Source organism: Acipenser ruthenus, chromosome 4 (assembly GCF_902713425.1).
Source record: "Acipenser ruthenus chromosome 4, fAciRut3.2 maternal haplotype, whole genome shotgun sequence".
NCBI classification, from domain to species: Eukaryota; Metazoa; Chordata; class Actinopteri; order Acipenseriformes; family Acipenseridae; genus Acipenser; species Acipenser ruthenus.
Genome location: NC_081192.1, coordinates 63,979,370 through 64,004,075, shown reverse-complemented (window position 1 = coordinate 64,004,075; position 24,706 = coordinate 63,979,370). Strand labels below are relative to the sequence as shown.

Genomic DNA, 24,706 nt, shown 5'->3' with positions numbered 1-24,706 from the left:
TATTGCCCTTACTAAAATGTTTAGTCTCAGCTTATTGTGTGTATTACACTCACACTGAGAAAATACACAAACAGGCCAACTTTTCTTTGGGAGCTGAATTAGATTAGCCACTAATTGACATCTCTGGGTACACTGTGTTTAAGGAAAACTATTGTGTCAGTTATTGGCACTGTGGTTTTGTAGTAAGGTGTGATCCTCTCACTCTGCAGGTCATCCTAGACCTAATAGCTGAATTTCACCTTTTCATCACCTGGTTGACTCCCCTCCTGGTAACACTGACAGCATTGACTTTCTCCACTATAGAGGACCATATAGCCTCTTTGGTATCATAACTGATGTTGGCTGAGGCTTTTCCAAATAAGACAATTTCATGCTGATTCATCTCAGTTGTAAGGACTTTCAGCTCCTCCTCAGAAAACGTTTCTTTTCTTTTCTGTGCGCCAAGAGAAGTTTGCTGCCTTTCCTGACATATTTTTTTTCTTTGGTTTGATTTTCGTGCTCCACAAATCTCATACAGCACCTGCTATTCTCTTTACTCCTAACTCACCTCACCTCTGGGACGTAAGTGCAGCCGCTAAATAGTTCAATGCACAGGCGACGCTCATTGTGACCCTTATTATCATGATTGCAGCTCATTGTTTGTGCATGTTGAGTAATTTGTATTGCTCTTATGCTTACTTAGGCTGCGGTGCAAAATAATTGCCTATCCGCTAGGCAATTTGGATTTTGCAGCCACAATTGTTTGCACTACACCTATCCTTACATCAGCCCCATTATATCTTGTCGGAAAGAGCAATAAACCAGCATTTCTGTTATGTACAACAATGGAAATTTACAAGTACTGTAATTACAGGACCTTCAACACTAGTAATAATAAACAAATAAATATCTATCAAAAATGCTTATCTGCTGAAAATCCCTGAAACTACTTGGGAGTAACCAGCAAAATTTAGGAATTGATACATTTACTTGTTTAGGTTTAATTTTACACCAACTACGTTTGTTTAAAAGTATAGACAAAAATTGACCAGAATTTTACAATAAAGTGAATTTAAATTGCCTGTTTTTTAATTTAAAATTGAACCAACGTGGCCATTTTAAAAACAGAAAACTACCAAGGCCAAGATAAACGGTTCTGGTAAATGCTGGAATTTCTAACAGGGTTACAGTTTCAAACAGACCCACATAAGAGAGATGTATTGCTGTTAAAAAATGTAAGGATCATTACTATTCTAAATGTATTTGTATTTACATATTTTAAGTATTTTTTTCTAAAGACCAGCATTCTACTTCTTTATAAAGTGACATTTAAGCTTGTTAAACAAATTATAGTTTTGTATTGTGAATTTGCTAGAAAATACCATGACCACTGTTATACATTTACATTGCTGTTGTAATTTAATTGTAGTTTTGTATTGTGAATTTGCTAGAAAATACCATGACCACTGTTACACATTTACACTGTTGTTGTAATTTATTTTAAATGAAACAGTGTATTTTGGCTGATCACTCAGATAACGTGTCTATGAACCATATACAACACACTTCATCAGCATACACAGAAAAGTGAATTACAGAATCAGGACTGTACGTGACAGTAGGCCTGTAATATCACCTTTCAACAGCAGAGGTCATTGTGTGTCCCCAAAAAATACATTCCTGAAGAGAGGTCAGCCACATCAACTCCCCTCCCCAGCCATCCTCTCCATCCTGTAAACTGTAATGTTCACTGTAGGTAAATCTGGCAAACTTTATAGTCTGAAAATATTCAAGAAAATGTATCTGGCTTCTACAATATGTTTATAACATTTTGGACAAGGCAAAAAAAACACGACTGAAATTTGAAAATATCAAATTATGTTTTCCTCTGTAATGTGATGCACACCCTAATGTGGAATGCACTAGGACAATGTTTTAATAATAATAATAATAATAATAATAATAATAATAATAATAATACAATTATTGTTTACTGTGTGTATCAGATCACATTAAAATAGTACAATTTTAACAACAATACAATAAAGAGTAAATTATATATATATATATATATATATATATATATACACACACACACACACACACACATATATATATATATATATATATATATACATATATATATATATATGATTGTGCATTAAATAAAATAAAATAAAATAAACAGCTGTGCAGAATAACTGGATTGCACGATGTAATGTAATACAGTCCAGTATAATACATATAACTGGCTCGTGCAACAGCTCCTCCTGCTTTAGGAAAATTAGATTGTCAATCAGCGGCGTTTCCACGGTGACGAGTGGTTAGAGAGAAAGACGTTTCGTTCAGTTTGTATTAGATATGTCGCCTACTGAGTTTGAGTGAGATGGTCAGAATATCTAGAGAGGTTTAATTGAATCAAATATGAACAATTATATATGGAAGGAAAAATAAATGCTATTCATCCAGCTGGGGGGACCCAGAGTAAATACGATATCCAAGAATATTGGTTACGGTGCTTTGGGGTTTTACTCGAGTTTGTAGTTAGTTTTGTTTTGTTGCTGTTAGGTTATCGTGTGTGTGTGCGCCTTGCACAAGGGTTTTGAAGTGTATGGATCGACCCGGTGTGATGATCCCTGAATGTCCTCAGAGCGCCAACACCCGGTGTCACAGCCAGAATGGGGAAAAGAGCCACAGTCGTACTGGTTTACTGTCCGAGATCCAAACTCCCATCCGTACCGAGCCTTTCAGCAACATCTACAGCCTCATCCCAGGGAAAGAACTGGGCAGGTAAGCGCACACAGTTGCATTTTGAATAAAATTGCATGGTGCTGATACTACTGACATGCTCAGGATTTTAAGTCTTCATTTTCCAAAAACCAGCTGCCGCTGTTAAGTTCACAATGTGCGTCATGTTGTTTTTAATTTGGGGGTTTTGCCTGTGCATTTTCATTTAAAAATTAATTAAATCATTCTTTCATATCACCCAGAAAAACGAAACGACAGTTTAAATAAAAAAGGTATTGGTTTTTATTGTATATTCTACATATAACTTTGGCACATTCATTTAGGAATGTACTGTTCTGTAAGTAATTTGTGTGTATGAAGAATATTCTTCTTAATCTGCCTGTTCAAAACTATCAAACATTGCGCGTTGTAATTCAAACAAATCTGAAGTTAATAAGGATACATGTACAGGAAGTTTGTACTACTTTGTTGGCTGTCAACACGTGATAATTGTTTCTGACTGTACAGCTCCTCTGCATGCACTCATATGTAATGTATTCATTTATTAACAATACATGAAAAAAACAATGGAGTTTCACTGTTGAAGGGTTTTATTGGGATCAAGACTTTTAATTCTGAAACACAAATCTGTATCAAGACATAAAGGTGTCAGTGTGTTTGTAGTTTAATTATTGTTATTTATTTTTTTAAAGTTGAATATTGACAATTTGTTCCAAATTTGTGATATAGAACAGAAAATAAAAAAGTTTAATTAACCTGGGGGTGGATAATCTAATATCTAAAAGTAAAACGGGAAAGGCTTAAACTGCTATCAGTGTACTCTTTATTTCCATCACTGCATTGAGATCAGTGTACGGTATTCCTTTAAGGGGTATTGATGCAAAAATTGATTGTTTTTGTTCATGTTTTGAACTATTGAGGATATTGTTGCAAACATATCACTGTACAGTGTTATGAAGGCATTGATAGTCTACCAAGAAAAATACTCCCTATACAGTGCTGCGCTTTTCCCTCAGTAGAAATTAGTTCATGTTGTGACTTTCTATAACTTGCATAATTTTCTATTTACAATACCCTCTAGCAAAAAAACTGTAGCACAGTACTGCTCTACTGTAGTAAAGGTCTGGCATTCAGCCCAGTCCCTGTTACATGTGGGGATGTTTTTCTGCCTAAAAGATAATACCTTAAGTGGAGCATACCCACTGTTTTTTGCTCAGCATTACTCAGGGGTTTGTGACGGGTTATGAACCATGGAGAGTACGATACAGACATTGAAAGAATCACGTGCCCTGTTCATTGAGAAACACTGTTTAGTAAGTGGTGTTAAATTATTTCTGACCACTCGCGCCCTATGCAGAGGTAACATTTGTTCAGTCTCATGTCCCATTTAAGCTATGTCTCACAGCATGATGGGATGGGATTGGAGTGTGATAGAGACGTTTAACCCTTTAAAGACCAGGCTTTTGTTGGCCTGCTGGCATTCCGCCTTTAAAAAAAAAAAAAAAAAGTAATTAATAAATCCATCTTTCATGGTAGACTGCTGACAAAAAGCTTTTTCTGGAGTCTGACCCCCCTCTATCAACCTTAGACAAAGGGTTTCCGTTGCAGCCCCCTGCATGCCAGAAGAAAATGGATAGGCTGTAGCAGGGGTCGGCAACCTTTTTGTGCAAGAGCCAAACTGAATGGAAATTTAGAGCAAGTGGTCTGCAAAGAGCCAATAATACACACAATTTATGTACTTTTAAAGTGCAAAAAAAATAATTGATTACTGTACTTACAGTGCACTTCTTTAATGTGACTTCTGCTGCTGCATCGTTTTGCTCATTTGAAGTCTGGTTTATAGCTGGTCAAGTTTAGCTTCATGCAAGCATTCAGGCTTTCTTCTGTTAATCTTGAGTGCAAATTGTTTTTGATGTGATTCAAGTGGGAGAATGCCTGTTCACACATATAGGTGGGGCCAAACATCATTAAGAGAGCAAAGCTGACATGCAGCTCCTTATTTTTATCACGAAAAACGAGTTCAGTTAAATTGCTTTTCCCGGATTTAAAATCTTAGTGTCTCGTTGCAAAAATGTTAGAACCTGTTTTGCAAATAATAGTTTCCTCTTAATTAATTCAATTAATTTAACTTCACTTGCTGTTTGCGTTGGGTTTGAATTAAAAATAAGGAGCTGCCTTTTTTTTTTTTTTTTTTTTTACATTATTAATAAAACCGAATCATAGTCTCAATCAAGTTGCGGGAGTATTATGGCTTCCGGTAGACTTTTGTAATATCATTTTGTAGTTTCTTTGATTACATGTTAAATAAAAAAAAACTAAATTATGTTTATGTAGTTTTTTTTTTTATTCTCAATCCTAAAATTCTAGTTGATGCGAATATTTTGGCCATAGCTGTACAGTAGATTTTTCTAGAGACAATAGTCCCAATCTCCTAGGCAAAAGTTGGCAAAGTGACACGAAGTTAAATAATCCATCCCTGGAATACTTTACATGTACTTACTCCATCTGTGGAAGTGCACATACAGTAAAGTGAATCTTTTAATGGACACCATTAAAAATAATGAGATATCTTGTAACAATTGTAAATCGCCCTGGATAAAAGCGTCTGCTAATAAATAAATAATAATAGAGGAATGAGAAAGAATAGCGCCTGAAATAAAGCTGTGTTTTCATGTATGATAAACACACCAGAAGGGGAAAGTCAATAATAATTTCCAAATTATTAAGAAGTCAGTTACAGTAAATGTACTGATAGGCTTTTACAGTATACAATATTCCTACCCTCAGACGTGATACTGAACCGTTTTGAGTGCATGAGAAGGCATCTTAAATAGAAGTTTTAAGTAGCAAACCTAGTTTGCTGAATAATGTACAGTGAATATATGTGCTTAGGTACAGTATACAGTCTGTACCTAAATTGTGGTACTGTTCATTGTTTAGTTTTTTTTGCGCTGTTCATTGTTTTCTGCGTTGAGCCGGGGCATTCCCGCACAAACTGTCCCTGATACCCCCTCGGACAGCTACCCCAGCTATGCCCCATCTACAGAGGTGGGCACTATGTGACCCGCTGCCCTGTCCATCAGGAGAGGGAGGAGCAGGGGTCGCCTCGGTGTCCACTACCAGCAGGGGGAGGTAGACTGCTGCTCCCACTGCCCCAGCAGCAACAGCAACAGCGGCCAGAGGAACCAGAGAACATGTTCCCCTAGTGCACCTGGTGCGGGAAGGAGGATCACCGCTGGAGGGAATGCTCCGAGGTTCCACCGAGCTGCTGCGGGCGATGTGAGTAAGGAGGACACGACTGGTCGGGATGCCCCTATGCCAAACCTGCATCTCCTGATGAAAGCCGCCGCCATTATGTGTTATTGTTTTGTGTGTTTTTAGAACCTTGTGAAGATGCATGACTGATCAGCTACAGAGTATTTAATTAGCTGACAGTCATTATTAAACTCATGCAGACTCTGGCCGAGAATAAAAAAGACCGGCAGATTGGCTGCACAGGGAAGAGAGTGTTCAGGGAGTAATGAACGGGAGTTAAGGAGAGGAGAAATAAAAAGGTAAAAGAAAAGCTAAAACAACTGCTATTGTGCTGGAACCGCCAGCACAATATTTGTTAGTATAATTGTTTGTTTGGCCAACATGCCCTTTTGTTTTGTGTCTTTTTGTTTTGTATAAATCTTTTATTTTTCGTTTGTTTAATAAAGCACTGAGCGCCATTGCGTCTTAGTTTCACCTGCCTGTCTGTGTGTTCCTTTCTGGTCTAATGTCACCACAAAAGACATCTTTTCACAGTACCCTAGAGTTATTTTTGTTTTGTGTCAACAAGGGAGGAAAAATAAGATCTGGCAGCCCTCAGAGCTGTGCTATATTTTAATTGATGTTGTTTCCAGATTTCATAGTGAACATGCAATTTGTTATTTCATAGTGAACATGCAATGTGTTATTTCATAGTGAACATGCAATGTGTTATTTCATAGTGAATATGCAATTTGTTATTTAATAGTGAACATGCAATGTGTTATTTCATAGTGAACATGCAATTTGTTATTTCATAGTGAACATGCAATGTGTTATTTCATAGTGAACATGCAATGTGTTATTTCATAGTGAACATGCAATGTGTTATTTCATAGTGAATATGCAATGTGTTATTTCATAGTGAATATGCAATTTGTTATTTCATAGTGAATATGCAATGTGTTATTTCATAGTGAATATGCAATAATAACTACTTGCAAATTCAACACACTGCTATTTGCTATTTGAATACCAAATACAAACTGATCCATTTTTAAAGGTGGCTTACTTGATTTTGCTGTTTAGCGTAGCTTGCTGCTGAATAGTAAAATGATACAGCTCAATACAATATGACCTGCCTTAGCTGTGGTTTTACTTAAGGTTCTTATTTCTTTAATGAACTTGTTTGAAGAAGATATTTTTAAAACCACCTTGTCGATCATTTTGTATATTCTGGAAGAGTCCTAGGGCCATGCGAGAAAAAAAACTTTTTGTCTTTTAAAACTTTAAATTTTGCCTTTTAAAAACATGAAATTTCGCCATTCTACAAACAAGCTGGGTGGAAAAGCCGGAGGAGGCAGAACTTGGAACTCTTGCTGACAGCACTGCTGCCTGAAGCCTCAAATTCACTACCGTCAGGTTTTAATAAAGTCTAAAAACGGGCTTTTCTTGTACAAATTCATGTTCCCACATATTATAGAATAATATCTGTTTGAAAAAGCAGCTAAAGTTTAGAGTAAGCATGTTTTACACGTTATTGATCAATAATTAATCTACGCTTCTCTTTAGGCAATATACATTTTTTTTATTAAGACTGTTTTATCAATAAAGAGTGTCTTGCCCAATTGATCATTTTTAGCAAATGTCTCTTTGAAAAAATACATAAGTTTGGAGCAATGGAAATGACTTAGGCCTGTATCTATTACATATTATAATGACGTCGCCAAAGGTGTCATTTAAAGGTGTCATTCCTATGTGAGAATGGATTGTCCTAAAGTAATTTCACATTTTTATATAGTGTGCGCAGATATATCTTAGAAAAAATAAATAATGTTTTAGGGCAATGCGTTTTACACACCTGCATCCAACATGAAAATGCCCTCACCCGCACCTGTATATATTAGTGAATTATGACTGGCCTTTCTATGTAAAGAACCCCTTGGAAAATACTAAATTATCTTTGTGCAAAGTGTTCTCCATATAGAAATAACAGCTACAATTAACATATATATCGCATTGCCCCAAACCTTTAACTATTTTCCTTAAGAGATATGAGTCTATTGCGAAACATGTGGCATTGGCCTCTATTCATTAAAGTGTTGTGTTCAGATTTTTTTTTAGAAATGTTTTACGAAACTTCGTGTTTACATTTTTTCTTAAATGGGGAGTGATTCATCAGTTATATTTAGAAAAACTGTCATTCCAACAGCCTTTTCTGTCAGGTTTTGCACCTGTTTTATACATAAATTAAAGGTACTTTACAACCTAATTTCAATGAAAGTCGCCCAAGTTGGTGATGTTTTTTCAGTAACATGGCATGAAAGAGAAGGCTATATGAAGCACACAGATCAAGAAGGGAAGGGTGAAAGCCAGACCAAGACAAAAGTGCACAGACAGGGTACAAAAGCAATGCCAAACGTCTTGAAAAATCTCTAGTCTACACAATAAAAATACTGTAATAATTATTATGATGAGTTTTCATACTTTTTTAATTGTGTGGTATAGTCTGTAAGACGTTTCTCGTTGATTTAGTGCCATGCTTGGGCAGGTTTGTCTTTGTCCATGAGCATTTTGATTAATTAAAAAATATGTGATTATTGTTTTTAATATTTATTGTGGTGGAGTAATTGTGTGGCATAGTAGACGTTTCACATTGTTTTAGTGGCCTGTCCAGTAAGTTTTGTCTTGGTCCGGCTTAGCCAGTTGAAAAATGAACTCGCAGTGTGTTGAACTGAGGCTTTCAGTTACAGTAGATGATACTTTTTAATAGAAAAAATAAAACAATTAAAAATGTATCACATGCAATTGTGTCACATCAGTTACAATGTGTCATTATTTACCTGGGTTATGGATTGCACTTTAATATTTTGACAATATGCTGTCTATGCACATACACTAATGATCTGCAGATGCAATGTCCTTTTTGTGTTTGCGAATCTCAACTGTTTTCCTAGTGATATAAATCCATACAGTCTGATACACTGCATTATCCTGGGGCAAGGCATTTTTTTTTATAAAAACAAGCCAGCCTTAATGGAGTATTACTAATATAGGGCTGCGGCTGGCTTGTTTTTATTATTGGATACTGGATAATAGATACCTTGGGGCAACATGTTCTTCATATAGGAATTACACCTTTAATGACACAGTATAGACACCTTTGCTGGTGTCATTATAATACTTAATAGAAATACATAATTTGTATTGCTCCAAATTTTTTTTCATTGAGACATTTGTCTATGCAGTATAAAAATGTCAATGGGGCTAGACACTCTTTATTGATAAAACTTAATTAAAAACTGTATATTGCCAAAAGAGAAATGTAGAGGAATTATTGATCAATCCTGTGTAAAACATGCTTACTCCAATCTTTAGCTGCTTTTTCAAACAGATATGAGTCTATATTTGGGGAAATTAATTTATACTAGAAAAGCCTGTTTGTAGACTTTTTAAAACCTGAAAGTAGTGAGTCTTCAGACAGCAGTGCTGTTAGCAAGAGTTCCGAGTTCCGCCTCCTTCTGCTTTTCCCCAGACCTCGCTCGTATGTAGAATGACGAAATTTAGTTTTTAAAGTCGAAATTTTGAGTTTTTATTTCTCGCATGGCCCTAGGGCGCATCTGTAGTATAACAAATGTCACATGACAATGTTTTTTTTTTTAAAATTTACTATTAATTTGGATTAATGGAGAGGATTTTAGTTTTAAATTAGAACATTACGCTGCAGTCCAGATTAATTTAGTACATTTGCAGGACTTTCTAGTCTGCATTTTAGTCCACTTGATGTGGACTATGGCCCTGTCCACACTATGCCTTTAAACCGTATTAGTTGCATTTAAGCCGGCTTAAAAGTGCTAAATGCGTCCACACTACGCAGCATTTAATACCGGACTCGAGAACCGGACTCGAGACCACCTCAGGAGGTAGTCTCGAGTCCGGTTCTAATTAGATCGCATCAGGTAGTGCGGTTTATCAGAAGTGTAGACACTGTAATACCAAACTACATGCTTTGTGGTATGTTTAGCGAAATACTCAGAACAGGCACCTGAAGGACTTGTTACCAGTGTACACTCCGCACTAGGTATTCATTTTTATGCTTCAAAAAATCTGTCAGGACATCTCTGTTAAACTAGTGGGGAAAATAACAAAAACACAACGTTAAAATTAGGTGACTGCAAAAATGAAATGCGAGTTAAAAGTAGGATCGGGGATGAACAAATTACGTAATTTGTCAGCTCTGTTTGAAATAAAATTAAGAGGACCAGAATTAGGCTCAGGCAAGATATGAAGGTAAAAACAAAGATTGTTTTGTAATTAACAGCTTTTTCTGAGTTTAATTATAAAACAGAATCAGCTCAATTTGTTTAAAGGGACTTCACCTGATTAAAAATAAAACCTGAAAACTTCACGCCCTGCTTGTGTGTGTGTGTTCAGATTCACTTTTTTCCACAATACTTCATTTATGCAATATGGACCTCTTTTAATATGGGGCCTAACACATTATTTTAAAATAAAATGCAGTGCATGGTGGGATACTAGCGTATTAATTTCCACGGTTCATTGCGCCGCTGGGAATTGTAACTGAACTATTCTAATGGTGCGTTTATGCATTAAACCTGACTAAACATGAAACAGTACTTCAGTGTGGACGCTTTGAGCTGGATTAATTAGAGAGGTTTTGAGTACGGTTCTCGAGATCGGTTATGTAGTGTGGACAGGGCCTTAGCCACTGGTACACTACAATTGACCCAATTCGTCCAGTTTCACATAAACGAAAACATGAAAAATAAAAAAGTTGGTTCAATGAATTTCTTCCAAAAGACAAATATGGGGCTTAATATCAACTTGCTCCAAATTTGCACAACAAAAGGTACAAAAAATGTGGATTACCATCTACTAAGGAATTTGTTGAACTCGTATAATGGATCCACAATAACAAAACATGACATTCTAGTGGTGAAAGCCTTTCACCGTCCCTGTGGAATTCAGATTCAGGTATCTATCTATTTATTATTTATTTATTCATATATATATATATTTATTTGTCAGATGTCTTTATCCAAGGCGACTTACAGGTGTTACACAGCAGTACAGAGTTACAATGCAAGCTTCATATGTAATACAGTATTGTTTACAGTAAGTGCAAGTAATACTACTGAAATACAATATGAACTAGGATGCAGCAAGTTAGGATTACAACAAGTTATATCTACAATGACAGAATAGTAGTGCAAGGATAGTGCATCAGCTGAGGATCCAGTAATGTGGTGCGTAGATCAGGGAAGTCCAGTGTATAGTATGAGGGGTAGATCAAATGATCTAGAAGTGTACTTTAACCTGGTTTGATTTTTTAGGAATCTTTAATACTGTATTTTAGATCAGCATCACAGTTTATGATGCCACGGTGTAGTGGCAAAACCGGAGCTGTCCAAAAAAATCAATAATGGTACATTGCAAACCGTTAACCTTTACTAAATGTTATGTCTAATTACTTGAATTCCAACTGAGTCAAAATACACTAACTAATATTTTCTAGCACTTGTAGTATTAAAAAAACTCAGATGGGACAATTACTTCAATTAAAATAATAATCCTATTTTGCATTTAACATTTTCCTCGTAAGAAATCCAAAATGTAGCCTATAATCCAAAAGCTATAATCCATGTGTCCAAAAGCAAACCATAGTCTTTTTTTTAAGCCTTCTTCTGGGTGAAAAATGCAAATGCCCTTATTTGTCTGTAACTGTGAAATACAGTATTTTTTCAATGTATAGTAAATAAAATGGTTATGTACACCTGTATTTGGAAAGTCAGTGTTAACAGTATATAACATGAATAAGGGGTCACAAGCTGTGATAGGCTGCAGTATAAATAAGAAGATAAAAACTGAAAGTTTAAACACTTCTTGATATCGCTGGATAAAAAAAAAAAAAAAGAAGTTATAGGAATTAGATTATGCTTCACATTCTGAACATTTCTATTGTAGGAACAATTCAATAATTGATAATTTAGAGTTTATCTGGGTTGATTAGTTCTCTTATTAAAAATATTTAAATGACATGTTACAAAGATCAAGGATTTACTATGAACACACATACCCACGCCAGAGACAAGGAATGTTTAATCAACAGTAGTATTTTATTAAGTACACAAATATTAAACAGAAATCAGAAAAGTCAGAAAGTAAATGTCTTAGTCTCTAAGCACAAAACACAAGTCAAAAGCTTTCACTGCTTTCATGCATCTAACAGGGCCATTGAAATATGACACCGCCTATCTCCTCACACCAAAGCAGCAACTTCAGCAGCCCAAGCAAGCTGTGATGTAGCTAGTAACTTGCTCACACACATACACGCCCACATACACACACAGCCTAAACTGAAATGATGCAGACAATCTTAGAATATATCACATTAAGCTTGTTAATAGTATATATATTAAGTCTGAGGTGATCCTCAAGAGAACCTATTCAGTCTGTTCGCCGCACGGCTAGAGAATTATAACAGCATCCTGGTAGCCTATCACTCGCTTTTGCTGTGGTCCCTTTCTGAGAACCACAGGCCCTCACCACAACAGCTGGATGAGCTGCGCCTGATTAACAAGAACCTGCTTTGTGTGTCCAAGCTCAATGGATAGGCTATAGGTAGAAACCTGGCTGCGCTGGTAGCTGCACGTAGGCAGCTTTGACTTTCCCAGGCACATGTGCCTGACGGACAAAGCACCACTGTTGGATGTCCCGATCACTCCAGGGCATATGTTTGGCACTGTAGTGAACGAGATGCTGCAGCACTCTCACGACACATAGAAATCCATTAAGGAGCTGGTTCGACTGCTTCCCAAGCGACCACCTCTGGTACGTAAACCAGTGGCAAACTGGTGCACTAGGCCCCAGCAGCCTTAAAGACCGGCACAGCCGGCTGTGCCCGCTGCCAGGACAAAGGTTACGCTCCGTACCAATCCTGACTATCTCAGCATTTCATGTCATCCAGTCTGTGGAATTGGAGACTTTCCATCCACCTCCTTTCCAGTCTGACAGAGAGCAACAGCTCCATATGCTCTGCCCAGTTCAGCCCTAGCGTACTATGTTGACAGGACGAAACGTTGGAGGCAATCCAAACTATTTTTTGTCTGCTATGGGGCGAAGTCCCATAGTCAGGCCCTGTTTAAGCAACGACTGTCCAAGTAGATAGCAGACATGGTCAGGACTGCCTATGAGCTGGCTAACTTGTCCCCTCCAGAAAAGCTCACTGCCCATTTTACTAGGGGCTTGGCAACTTTATGGGCTTTCCCAGGGTGCACCTGTCAAGGATATTTGCAATGCAGCAGTGTGGGCTACTCCCCATACCTTCACTAGGCTCTACAGACGTGTTGTGGATCCTCAAAACTCTGGTTTTGTAACTAGAGTGTTAAGGGTGGCTTCCCAGTCGACCCTTACAACACAGACATACAGGTGAAACTCTCCCTCAATTTTTTCGCCCTAGCTACTTGTTACTGGGGTTCCGAATGGTATGCGCAGGGTACCCTTTGGCTTAGCCTTGTAGCATTCCAGTCGTTGTGCAATCTTGCCCTTGCAACGGCTTTGGTACACTCACCCATTCGGGAATGATTACATTTCGTACTTGAAAGGGAACATTAGGTTATTATCATAACCCTGGTTCCCTGAAATAGAAATGTAACCATTAACCTTCAAGGTCGCTGTGTCCATGATTGCAGCAGGCTTGAAGGAAAAATGGCGCTCTGTAAGCACAGTCCTTTTGTGCCCTCGGGGGCGGCATGACTGCATCACAGGCTCAAAGAGCAGCTTTGGTATACAACTTTCAGGATTCGGGTCTTTAGGAGGTAAATACCCATGAGGTAATGGTTACATTTCTATTTCAGGAAACCAGGGTTATGATAATAACCTAATGTTATTTACTAATCAAATGCATTATTTGAAAGGATACTTTTGACAGTATCACTAAAGTGTAGGTATAAATAGGACATTTCCAAAGTGACACCATACAGACAGAATGCTCTTACTGGCTTCATACATTTTAATGCTGCTCTGTAAAATTCTGACAAACTGTTTTCTGAAATAATATCAAGCCCATATTTCATACCTGTGTGAAATAATATATTCCAGATCATGCATTTTTTTAAGAGAATATTTTTCTTGTGTGAAACATACACAAATTCTGAAAGACGGCACACAGCTAATAATTACATGCCTATTCAAATGTAAAACACTTTGGAATAAATTACTTCGAGTAATTAAGTTAGGATATATATATATTGGAAGTCATTTTTCTTTTTTTTCCACATAAATCTATATTTTTTCAGATTGAGTGATAATTATTTAAGTAACATTCATTAGCCATAGTGTACAGTAAGCATGTTTTGTTTCTGTACTGTACTATAGTAGGGTATGTGACACATGTTTAAATTGTAATTCACAGGGGTAAATTTGCTGTGGTGAAGAAGTATGTGAAGACATGCACAGGGAAGGAGTATGCTGCTAAATGCATGAGAAAGAGGAGAAAGGGACAAGACTGTCGCCTGGAGATTATCCACGAGATTGCCGTCCTAGAGCTGGCCAAATCCAACTGCTGGGTCATTGACCTCCATGAAGTCTATGAGACGTCCACAGAAATGATCTTGGTGCTGGAATAGTAAGCATTTTTTTCATTTTTACAGTCTGATATTTAAGATATGTCTAAATATCTAAACGATTCATTCTAGCTTATTCTTATTTTGGACACTGTAATAGTAACTATTAAGTAATGCACTAGAATCCTTTATTTAACACATGCAGTGTTCAACACAATGTTTCTATAAATGTCATGGTCAGCATACCCTCTTGACTGTAGTTCCCTTCTTTATTTCTCTATTATTAATAAACCCATTTTGACCTTACAAGTTAGAAAAACGCATGCCCTTAAAAGTACAGACTTTGGGAGCCCCCCCTCCCAGTGCTTTACAGAACGCTAATTTTAAAGTAACCAAGGGGCATATCAAATATGTTTTAAGTTTTTGCTTATAAACTGCAGATATTTCAAATATGTCATCATCCAAATTAGTGCTAGTCAGTTCACTAACTATAACAGAGTTAGGAATTTTAACATTCTTTTTTGATGGTATCCATTTTCCAAATTAGGATCTTGATACTGCAAGTTGCAAAATTAAATTATGCCTCTGGTGAGTTGCTGTGGCAATGTGCCCCGCCCCTGTGTGCATTTCTGTGTTATTATTATTTGTTTATTTAGCAGACGCCTTTATCCAAGGCGACTTACAGAGACTAGGGTGTGTGAACTATGCATCAGCTGCAGAGTCACTTACAATTACGTCTCACCCGAAAGACTGAGCACAAGGAGGTTAAGTGACTCACACAATGAGTCAGTGGCTGAGGTGGGATTTGAACCGGGGACCTCCTGGTTACAAGCCCTTTTCTTTAACCACTGGACCACACAGCCTCCTAACCACTGGACCACACAGCCTCCTATATGACAGGATATAAATGGGTGTGTGTAGCACAAGTTATTTAAAATGTATAATTGTATTTAGGCACAGGGATTGCACTTCACTTCACGTGCATTTAAAGTATTTAATATGTGAGCACGGGGTTGCACATAATTAGTTCACCTGCTGGGATTCAAGTGAATAATTAATTAGTAATTGAATCCCGACACAACAGTATATATAGATGCACGTTTTACTCACTCGGGGTTGTATGTTCAGGGCGAAGGAACGGGAGAGAGTGAAGAGAGAAATAAAAAGAAGCAACTGCTACGTGGTACGTGTTTGTTTAGTGTTCGTCCCTGTTTGTTAGCGTCTGTTCGTTTTGTTTGTCTGTTTATTTTGGCCACAAGTGCCGTGTCCTGTTTTCTGTTTAAACCTTTTATTTTACAATAAACTTACTGAGTGCAACAGCGTCTCAGTTTCACTCACCACTACTGTCTGTCTGTGTACTCCTTTCTGGTCTGACGTAACCCCTGCAGCTAGCCTGTCACAGTTGCTTACAATGAAACACTTCAAAAGGTAACACATGTGATACGAGTAGCACACTTATTACTGTGTCAGCTGGGCTGTTTAAGCAAAACACATTTAGCATGCAAGTTGTTCGGTAATTGTCAACTATTCCCACTTTAGATTATTCTAATAACCTCTCCTGGCTGGCTCGCCAAGTTTTATGTAACCCACCTTTGGCTACGTCTAATCCTAGATCCGTATGAGAGGTTAGTATAATTAGAAAGTAAAATAAAGAAAGCACTCACTGTAGTTTTTACTTCAAACAGCCGGCATACATTTATTCAGATAGAATGGTATATCATGTAAACAATAGATTCAGTACTGGTTGTCAAAAATAATACAGAATATAAGAAGTTCTAATTGAAACCAATGTCCTTGTTTGTGTATATGTAGTGTGGGTCGATGTTCCTACCACTTTGTAGAAATTCAAGAAAGTCCATAGAAATCCAAAAGAAAAAAAAAACAGGAAAAGAATAAATAAAAACTCAGCATCGTTTTTTTATTTAAAGAAAAAAGTCACCACTGCAGTGAAGGCAGTTAGATGCTATACATTTGAAATTAAAGGCATTCAGTTTAACCAATCTTCAGGATTTCTCCAGCCAGCAGAGAAATGTGGCCTTGTTGCTCTCTGGTTATGTCACTGTGCTTTCCACCAGCACATGAAGGTCCCAATTTGTGGCTTGTAACCTATTTGACCAAAGGGGGAGAAAAGTCTGCTGTTCCATCACTTAAATCATAGCTTCTCTTCTGCTGCTTTTATTGTTGTTGGGTTTTTTGTGTGTGTAATTGTAAGCAGTTCAAATTGAACATAGATTCAACTAAACAGTTTTCTGTTAATTGCTGTATAAGCCTACTCTGTAAATTATGACAGAAAGTCTTACAAGTAAATAGTTTTGTTAACATCTGTACTGTTTGCATAGAACAAACCTGGTGTCTATAATACTTTAAATTAATGACATAAAAAGTCTAATAAAAGATGCATGAGTGGGATGGAAATTATATTCTCTGTTTACTGCACAGTTTGATTTCCATTGCAATTTGGAATTGCCCAGATGCAATGGAAGTAACTTATTATTATTATTATTATTATTTATTTCTTAGCAGACGCACTTATCCAGGGCGACTTACAATCGTAAGCAAATACATTTCAAGTATTACAGTACAAGTAATACAATAAGAGCAAGAAATACAATAATTTTTGTTCAAGCAAAGTACAAGTGTGACAAACCACAATTCAATAATACAGCAGATAATAGTGATAGTTACATCAGGATATGATTAAATAGTGATAGTTACATCAGGATATGATTAAATACAAAGTACTACAGGTTAAACACTTGGCAGATTACAGTATTCTGAAGTACAGGATTAAATGCAGTAAAATAGGGGGCAGATAAGAGCAAAATAAAATAAAGCACATTTACATGAAGGGTGATAGTGTCCCAGGATACAAACAGAGGAGTTCTACAGGTGCTGTTTGAAGAGGTGAGTCTTAAGGAGGCGCCGGAATGTGGTCAGGGACTGGGCAGTCCTGACATCTGTAGGAAGGTCATTCCACCACTGCGGAGCAAGGGTGGAGAAGGAGCGGGCTCTGGAGGCAGGGGAGCGTAGCGGAGGTAGAGCTAGTCTTCTAGTGCAGGCGGAGCGGAGAGGTCGAGTGGGGGTGTAGGGAGAGATGAGGGTCTGGAGGTAGCTGGGTGCAGTCTGGTCAAGGCATCTGTAGGCTAGTACAAGAGTCTTGAACTGGATGCGAGCGGTGATCGGGAGCCAGTGGAGCGAGCGGAGTAGTGGAGTAGCGTGGGCGAAGCGAGGCAGAGAGAACACCAGGCGGGCAGCAGAGTTCTGGATGAGCTGGAGCGGACGGGTGGCGGACGCAGGGAGGCCAGCCAGGAGGGAGTTGCAGTAGTCTAGGCGGGAGAGTACCAGGGCCTGGACCAGGAGCTGGGTAGCATAGTTGGTGAGGAAGGGTCGGATTCTTCGGATGTTGCTCAGGAAGAATCGGCAAGTGCGTGCCAGAGTGGAGATGTGCTGGGAATAAGAGAGGCAGGGGTCCAGGGTGACTCCAAGGTTCTTAGCGGAGGAAGAGGGAGAGAGTGTGGTAGATTCCAGAGGAACAGAGATAGAGAGATCAGAGGAGGGGGAGGAGGAGGGAAAGAAAAGGAGGTCAGATTTAGAGAGGTTGAGTTTGAGGTGATGCGAGTGCATCCAGGAGGAAATAGCAGACAGACAGGTAGAGATACGGGAGGAGATGGTGGAGTCAGAGGTGGGGAAGGAGAGGAAAATCTGAGCATCATCAGCATAGAAATGGTATGAGAAACCATAGGATGCGATGAGGGGGCCCAGGGAGCGGGTGTAGAGAGAGAACAGGAGAGGACCCAAGACTGACCCTTGGGGAACTCCAGTTAAGAGAGGGTGAGGTGTGGAGGTTGCTCCACGCCAGGTTACCTGGTAAGTGCGGTTGGAGAGGTAGGAGGAGAACCAGGCCAGAGCAGTGCCAGAGATCCCCAGGTCAGCAAGAGATGATAGTAGAATAGAGTGATCAACAGTGTCAAAGGCAGCAGAGAGGTCGAGGAGAATTAGGACAGAGGAGAGAGAGGCAGCTCGGGCACACTTAAGTGAGTTGGTGACAGACAGGAGGGCGGTTTCAGTGGAGTGGGCAGAGCGGAAGCCAGATTGGAGAGGGTCAAGCAGAGAGTGGTTGGACAGGAAAGCAGAGAGCTGGCGGTGTACAGTCCGCTCGAGGGTTTTGGAGAGGAAGGGTAGGAGGGAGACAGGATGGTAGCTCTGGAGGGAGGTGGGGTCGAGGGTAGGTTTTTTGAGGAGGGGAGTGATAGAGGCTTTTTTGAAGGCAGAGGGAAAGATACCAGAAAGTAGAGAGGTGTTGAGGAGGGAGGAGATGAAGGGGAGTAGAGCAGGAGCAGCAGCTTGAAAGAGGTGAGTGGGGAGGGGGTCCAAGGCACACGTGGTGGGTTTGTGACCCTGGAGCAGGGAGGAGAGGTCAGAGTCTGAGAGGGGCAAGAAGGTGGAGAAGGAGGGCGAGTTAGTAGAGGATGTAGTGGGTGTAGGGGTTGGAGCAGGAGGGGGTGCGGGGGAGGGAGAGGTGTTAAAGAGTTTGCGGATATCTGAGATTTTAGAAGAGAAGGAGGCAAAGTCATCAGGGGAGATAGAGGAGGGAGGAGGAGGGAGGGGAGGGTTTAGGAGGGAGGAGAAGGTAGAGAATAGTTTACGTGGGTTGATAGTGGAGGCTTGGATTACAGATTGGAAATAAGCACATTTAGCAGAGGAGAGAGTAGAGGAGAAGGAGGAGAGGAGAGTGCGGTAAAGGTCTAGGGCAGCAGGGAGTTTGGTTCTCTTCCATTTCTTTTCAGCAGATCGCAGTGTGATTCTTGCCGAGCGGAGAACAGAGGAGAGCCAGGGATGGGGAGGGGAGGGGCGAGCAGGTCGGGAGGTGAGGGGACAGAGGGAGTCGAGGGAGGAGGTGAGTGAGGAGAAGAGGGTGGTGGTAGCAGAGTCTACGGAGAGTTGTGAGAAGGAGTCGATAGGAGGGAGGTGAGAGAGAGCAGTGGAGGCAAGGACAGAGGGGGAGAGAGAGCGGAGGTTATGGCGAGAGGTGATAGTGGGGGTAGGAGGAGCAGGGAGAGGGGGGAGAGACAGAGAAAAAGAGATGAAATAGTGATCAGAGAGGTCCAGGGGGGTGACAGAGAGGGTGGAGGGGCAGCAGGGCCTGGAGAAGGTGAGGTCCAGTTGACGGCCAGCTGGACGGAGAGAGACAGAAGTCGAAGGAGTGAAGGAGAGGGAGGAATCCAGCAGAGTGGCTGGGGTTGGAGAGATGGATGTTGAAGTCACCCAACAGGACAGTCGGGGTAGACAGAGAAGGGAGGGAGGAGAGTAGATAGTCGAGTTCATCCAGAAAGTGAGTGAGAGGCCCAGGGGGGCGGTAAAGAACAATGAGTAGGAGTTGACAAGGAGAGGTTAGTTGGACTGCATGAAATTCAAAGGTATTGACAGAGAGTGAGGTGAGATCGGAGGGGACAGAAAAGAGTAAGGAGGGAGAGAGGAGAAGACCCGTCCCACCTCCCCGTCCAGTGAGACGCGGGGTATGGGACAAGACGTAGAGAGAGGACAGGGCAGCAGGAGTAACAGTGTTATCAGGGGACAGCCAGGTTTCAGTGAGAGCAAGGAAATCGAGCGAGAGGTGGGAGGCAAAGGCAGAGATGAAATCAGCTTTGTTAGCAGAAGAGTGACAGTTCCAGAGTGCACCAGAGAGTGTGCGGGAGGGGGGGAGAGGCAGAGAAATGAGGTTAGAGGGGTTGGAGGAGCAGCAGCGGAGGGAGGGCAGAGGACGAGGACGGGAGGACAGAACAGGGATGTGAGAGACAGTCATAGCAGGACAAGCAAGACAAAAGGCACAGTAGGAGCAGTAGGGTGGAGGGTACAGACCTGACTAGTAGATAGCTTCTTCTAGAGGCCCGTTAGGTTTGGATCTAGTTGAACAGCGTCTCAGCGCAGGCCTCCCCTTGCTGGACTCCCACAGCTAGACTCCCGGCTCTTTTGTTGAGGCTCTTCTGTTTGCTGGCGCTTTACATTTACATTATTAATTACATTATTAATACTAAAAATATAGGGCATTATAGCTTATTAGATTAAACATTTATACTTTTTGTGTAAATGATTGTTTACAGTAGACTACCATATAGCCTATACATTAATACGAAGACTTGATTTTAGTATAGTGTATTTATATTTAACTTTTGTGTCTTCCATGTTTTACATAGGCCTAAGATAAAGTGGTTAAAGAAAAGGGCTTATAACCAGGAGGTCCCCGGTTCAAATCCCACCTCAGCCACTGACTCATTGTGTGACCCTGAGCAAGTCACTTAATCTCCTTGTGCACCATCTTTCGGGTGAGACGTAGTTGTAAGTGACTCTGTAGCTGATGCATAGTTCACACACCCTAGTCTCTGTAAGTCGCCTTGGATAAAGGTGTCTGCTAAATAAACAAATAACAAATAATAATAATAAAGTAATATGATGAGTTCTATGACCAGATAGATGCTGGCCTGGAATGAAGCAAGAATTCAAGACTTTTTGAAATATCTGTTCCTTTTAATATTTCAAGAACTGCGACCTGAGTGTAATGAAGAAGGATGTTTCTGAATTACTGAGTTTCCTACTGTAACTCTTTCAGCACTGCAGAGCTTAGATACATACACAACTATAACTGCAGACTGTTATTGGAGTAAGCAATAGTATAGTTAACGCCACGCAACCAGTGAACCAGTCCTGTCCTGTATGTGCCTACAATGCTGCAAGAATATAAAGTCAATAACAGGTGTGGCATGGTTGTCAACTTGTCGCACTCCTATACTGTATTTTCTGGTTTTATTTTGGACAGTTTACGGTACTATTTAGTTTGTCGGATGTTTTTCATTTGAATTGCAAAAATATTGACATTTCAACTTGGCATATTTTCTTTTTTCAGTTGCACTATAATGATAATAATATCACTACTACAGTACTTATTTTATCTCTGGGAATTTAACACACATTGTGGTTTCTGGATGTTGAGGGTCAGAGCAAAATGCACACTAACAAAACAAGAGATGTACGACAGTATGTGTGTAAAATAGTTTGGTTCAGTGCACAGGGTTGAATAATCTTAAGTGGTGGAAGTACAAAATAACCAGTAAATACAGTTTTGAGATGGTAAATAAATAAATAAATAAATAAATAAAGAGTGTCCATGAATAATGATTGGCATGTTGCAGGAACATATTAATCAATTTAATGCAAAAGTTGTAATCCTATTCTGATTAATTGTTGCAGTACCAATGCAGGTACATTTCGTGTAGTTTAATATTATTGACCCTTGCTGGTGTTTTTCTAAAGTGGCTGCCCTAGTTACAAAGCCTCAAGTTTCTGATTTCAAGATTTGTGATGGCTTTAAGATGCTACGAGTAGATTGTAATTACAGACTTCCATTTAAATGGAAACCTGTGGGTTTTTTACTGTCATTGGGAACACAGGCATAATGCAGTTCTGGTAATAGTGACAAAGAACCCTAGCAACCACTGCTCATGAGCTGCTGTTCTATTGAAGTTTAAAATTACACAGCTCTGATCCAAGTGTGGTCTGTCTCTTGCAAAGAATCCAGCTTGCTGCTGTCTGCTGAATTTAATTCAGTCTAGACAATGAGTGATCAACATTAGGACACTTCCAGTTTATCAATCCAATTGAATGTTTTTTCTATTATTAATTTATTAAAACCGTAAAAAGATAATAAATAGTATTACAAATCAGCAGAAAGTGTTAAAAGTACCAGAATAGCCATGCCATACTTTCATGATGAAATAAATATCAATTTCAGTTGCTTACTAAGCTACTCTGGTCAGTAATGTACTGGGAACTGTTGAGGGCCAGAAAAGTAGCAGATGATGTAATGACCATAATTAATGAATGCAATTTAAAAAATTGTTTAAACACTTTAACATACTTTATGGGAGATTTTCATCCAAGAGTTTTAATTGAAGCTATTGATTTTGTTAACTTCTGTAAAGTCCCCTATTCCAGCCCATGCAGTTCCGCATCCTATCTAAGGAAATCTGCCTTTGCTCCTTGATGACCCCTGTTGCAAATTAAGCAGAGCAGCATTAACTTAAGCTTCCCTGTTAACCAATGACTGCCAATGCTGCTTCTCTGTAGGCAAGTGCACAGTGAGTGGAGAAGTGTCTGTTAATTACTAAATACATCCTTCCTAGAAGGGTATTGAGTTAACTCTTTCATTTACATTGAGGCCTGAAATGAAAAACAGGAAATAGTGAGGGCCAATGTGATACTATTGCATATCTGTTTGAGCTGAACTGAGATACCAGCTCAGCCTGACCTTTTTTATAAATCGCATGATTGTTGTTTTATTTTCTCTCTCACATTGAGGTTAGAGCTAATGAATTTAACAAATGGTTCTAGGATACAATGGCCTAAAAAATGATTTTTGAATTTGGGTAGATGATAATTCATAACATTATTGAGCAGGTCTCATTAGTAAGAATTTTGGCAATAAAACAAAAAAACGTTTTTTACTAGAGCATGATTTTGGAGAAATAAAGTTCTATAGTTTGGAATAACTTTTTTTCCTCAAGCAGAAATGCACATTTTTTTAGTAATGATTATTGAGGGTATCATGGTCTGCTCCAGTAGCTTGTTGCCCTTTGGCAAATAATATGCAGTTACATTATAACATCTTGCATACAGCAAACCTACTTTTACTTTAAAACCTTTTAGTTTATTTTTAGTTTTTTTACTGTGAGTGAAAACAGGTCTTTATTACTGTATATTGTATTACTGTATATGTGGAGTGTTGCTTGCTGTAGCATGAAAATGAGTTTTGGTTTATTGATTTAATCAGCAGATTGCCCAGTAAGTCAACAACTACAGTCACTGTTGCATGTCAGACTATTGCTTCATAAAGCATTAAATGACATCCCATTGTCATATACAAAAGGAGCATCCCTAATATTGAATACAGATATGGAGAAAAATGTAAGCAGGCCGAGGAACCCCCCGGCTAGCTGGTGGAATCTGTAGCATAAGGACATACTGTATGTAGTTCCTATGCTAAACAAGCAAATGTTGCTAGGTTACATTGCTCTTCTGATCGATTTAAACATGCTAAACACTGGCGTGTTCAAATTGATAGCAAAATACTCTGGATTTACAGTTGAGCTAAAAAATCAATTGAACCCTTGACCTTGGTTCTCTAAAAAAAGCTTCCATTTTCTGAACATATGTGTTATAATGTGTGAGACTATTGTAGTATTGAACAAAAAAATAATAAAAAATAAATACAAAATAATAATAATAATGTTAAAATGAAATGTTAATGTTTTTATTTTTAGTACTGTGACTTTGAAGCAAAAGCATGTAAACTTTAACATGATGATATAAATGACAGACGTTAAAGCAAATCAAAGTCAAATATTTTAGCTTTGGGCTTGTTGTTGTGTTCCCTTTACCACAGGGTACAGTTGATTTTACTTGATATTCATTTTGTTCACAGTGCAGCTGGTGGTGAAATATTTAACCAGTGTGTTGCTGACCGAGACGAGGCCTTCAAGGAGAAAGATGTAAAACGACTAATGAAGCAAATCTTGGAAGGTGTAGCATTCCTACACAAAAAGAATGTGGTCCACCTTGATTTGAAGGTTTGAGCCAAATCTATATCTATATTGTATGCTTGTTTTATGTCAATGAAAGCTCTCTATAGTGTATATCAAATCTGAAACAAAAACACATTGGAAATGTGAAAAAACGCCAAGTTATCAACCTTGGCCCCCACCGCTTTGACAGTTGTGCCTATTTGCTTTGTGCTGGGCAAGGTTGCCCCAGTGGTTTATTGAAACTTGGCTTGTGTTTTTGTTATCTCTACTTTAAGTGGCTGGGCACTTTTGGTAACTTGGCTTTTTTCACATTTCCAATGTGTTTTTGTTTCAGATATCACTTATTTTTTTACTTTGTAACACACAAACATTACAGGAATAGCAACATTTTTCAACCTATATTGAGGCAATGTTTTGCCGTTTGGATAGGGTAAATGTAAATAGTAGCCTAGTCTGGTGAAAAGGTTAAGATGGGAATCTGTGTAGCATAGCAGTATGTAGTTGGTAAGTAACACAGTGCAGTAAACTTGTTGATTTTCAAAAAAAAAAAAAATTGAAAATCAACAAGTTTACTACACTGTGTTACTT

The 24,706-nt window shown here is 38.9% G+C and overlaps 1 protein-coding gene across 1 annotated transcript in view; it reads left to right on the top strand.

The window, feature by feature from the left end:
- Positions 1 to 2,288: 2,288 nt before the first annotated feature.
- The window catches only part of LOC117400743 (serine/threonine-protein kinase 17A-like), a 35,779-nt gene continuing 13,361 nt past the window's right edge, over positions 2,289 to 24,706 (top strand). Inside the window, exons 1-3 of the mRNA XM_034001060.3 lie at positions 2,289 to 2,769; positions 14,393 to 14,605; positions 24,019 to 24,163. Of these exons, the coding sequence (XP_033856951.3) occupies positions 2,591 to 2,769; positions 14,393 to 14,605; positions 24,019 to 24,163 (537 nt within the window). The 5' untranslated portion in view covers positions 2,289 to 2,590. The remainder of the gene's footprint in view (positions 2,770 to 14,392; positions 14,606 to 24,018; positions 24,164 to 24,706) is intronic.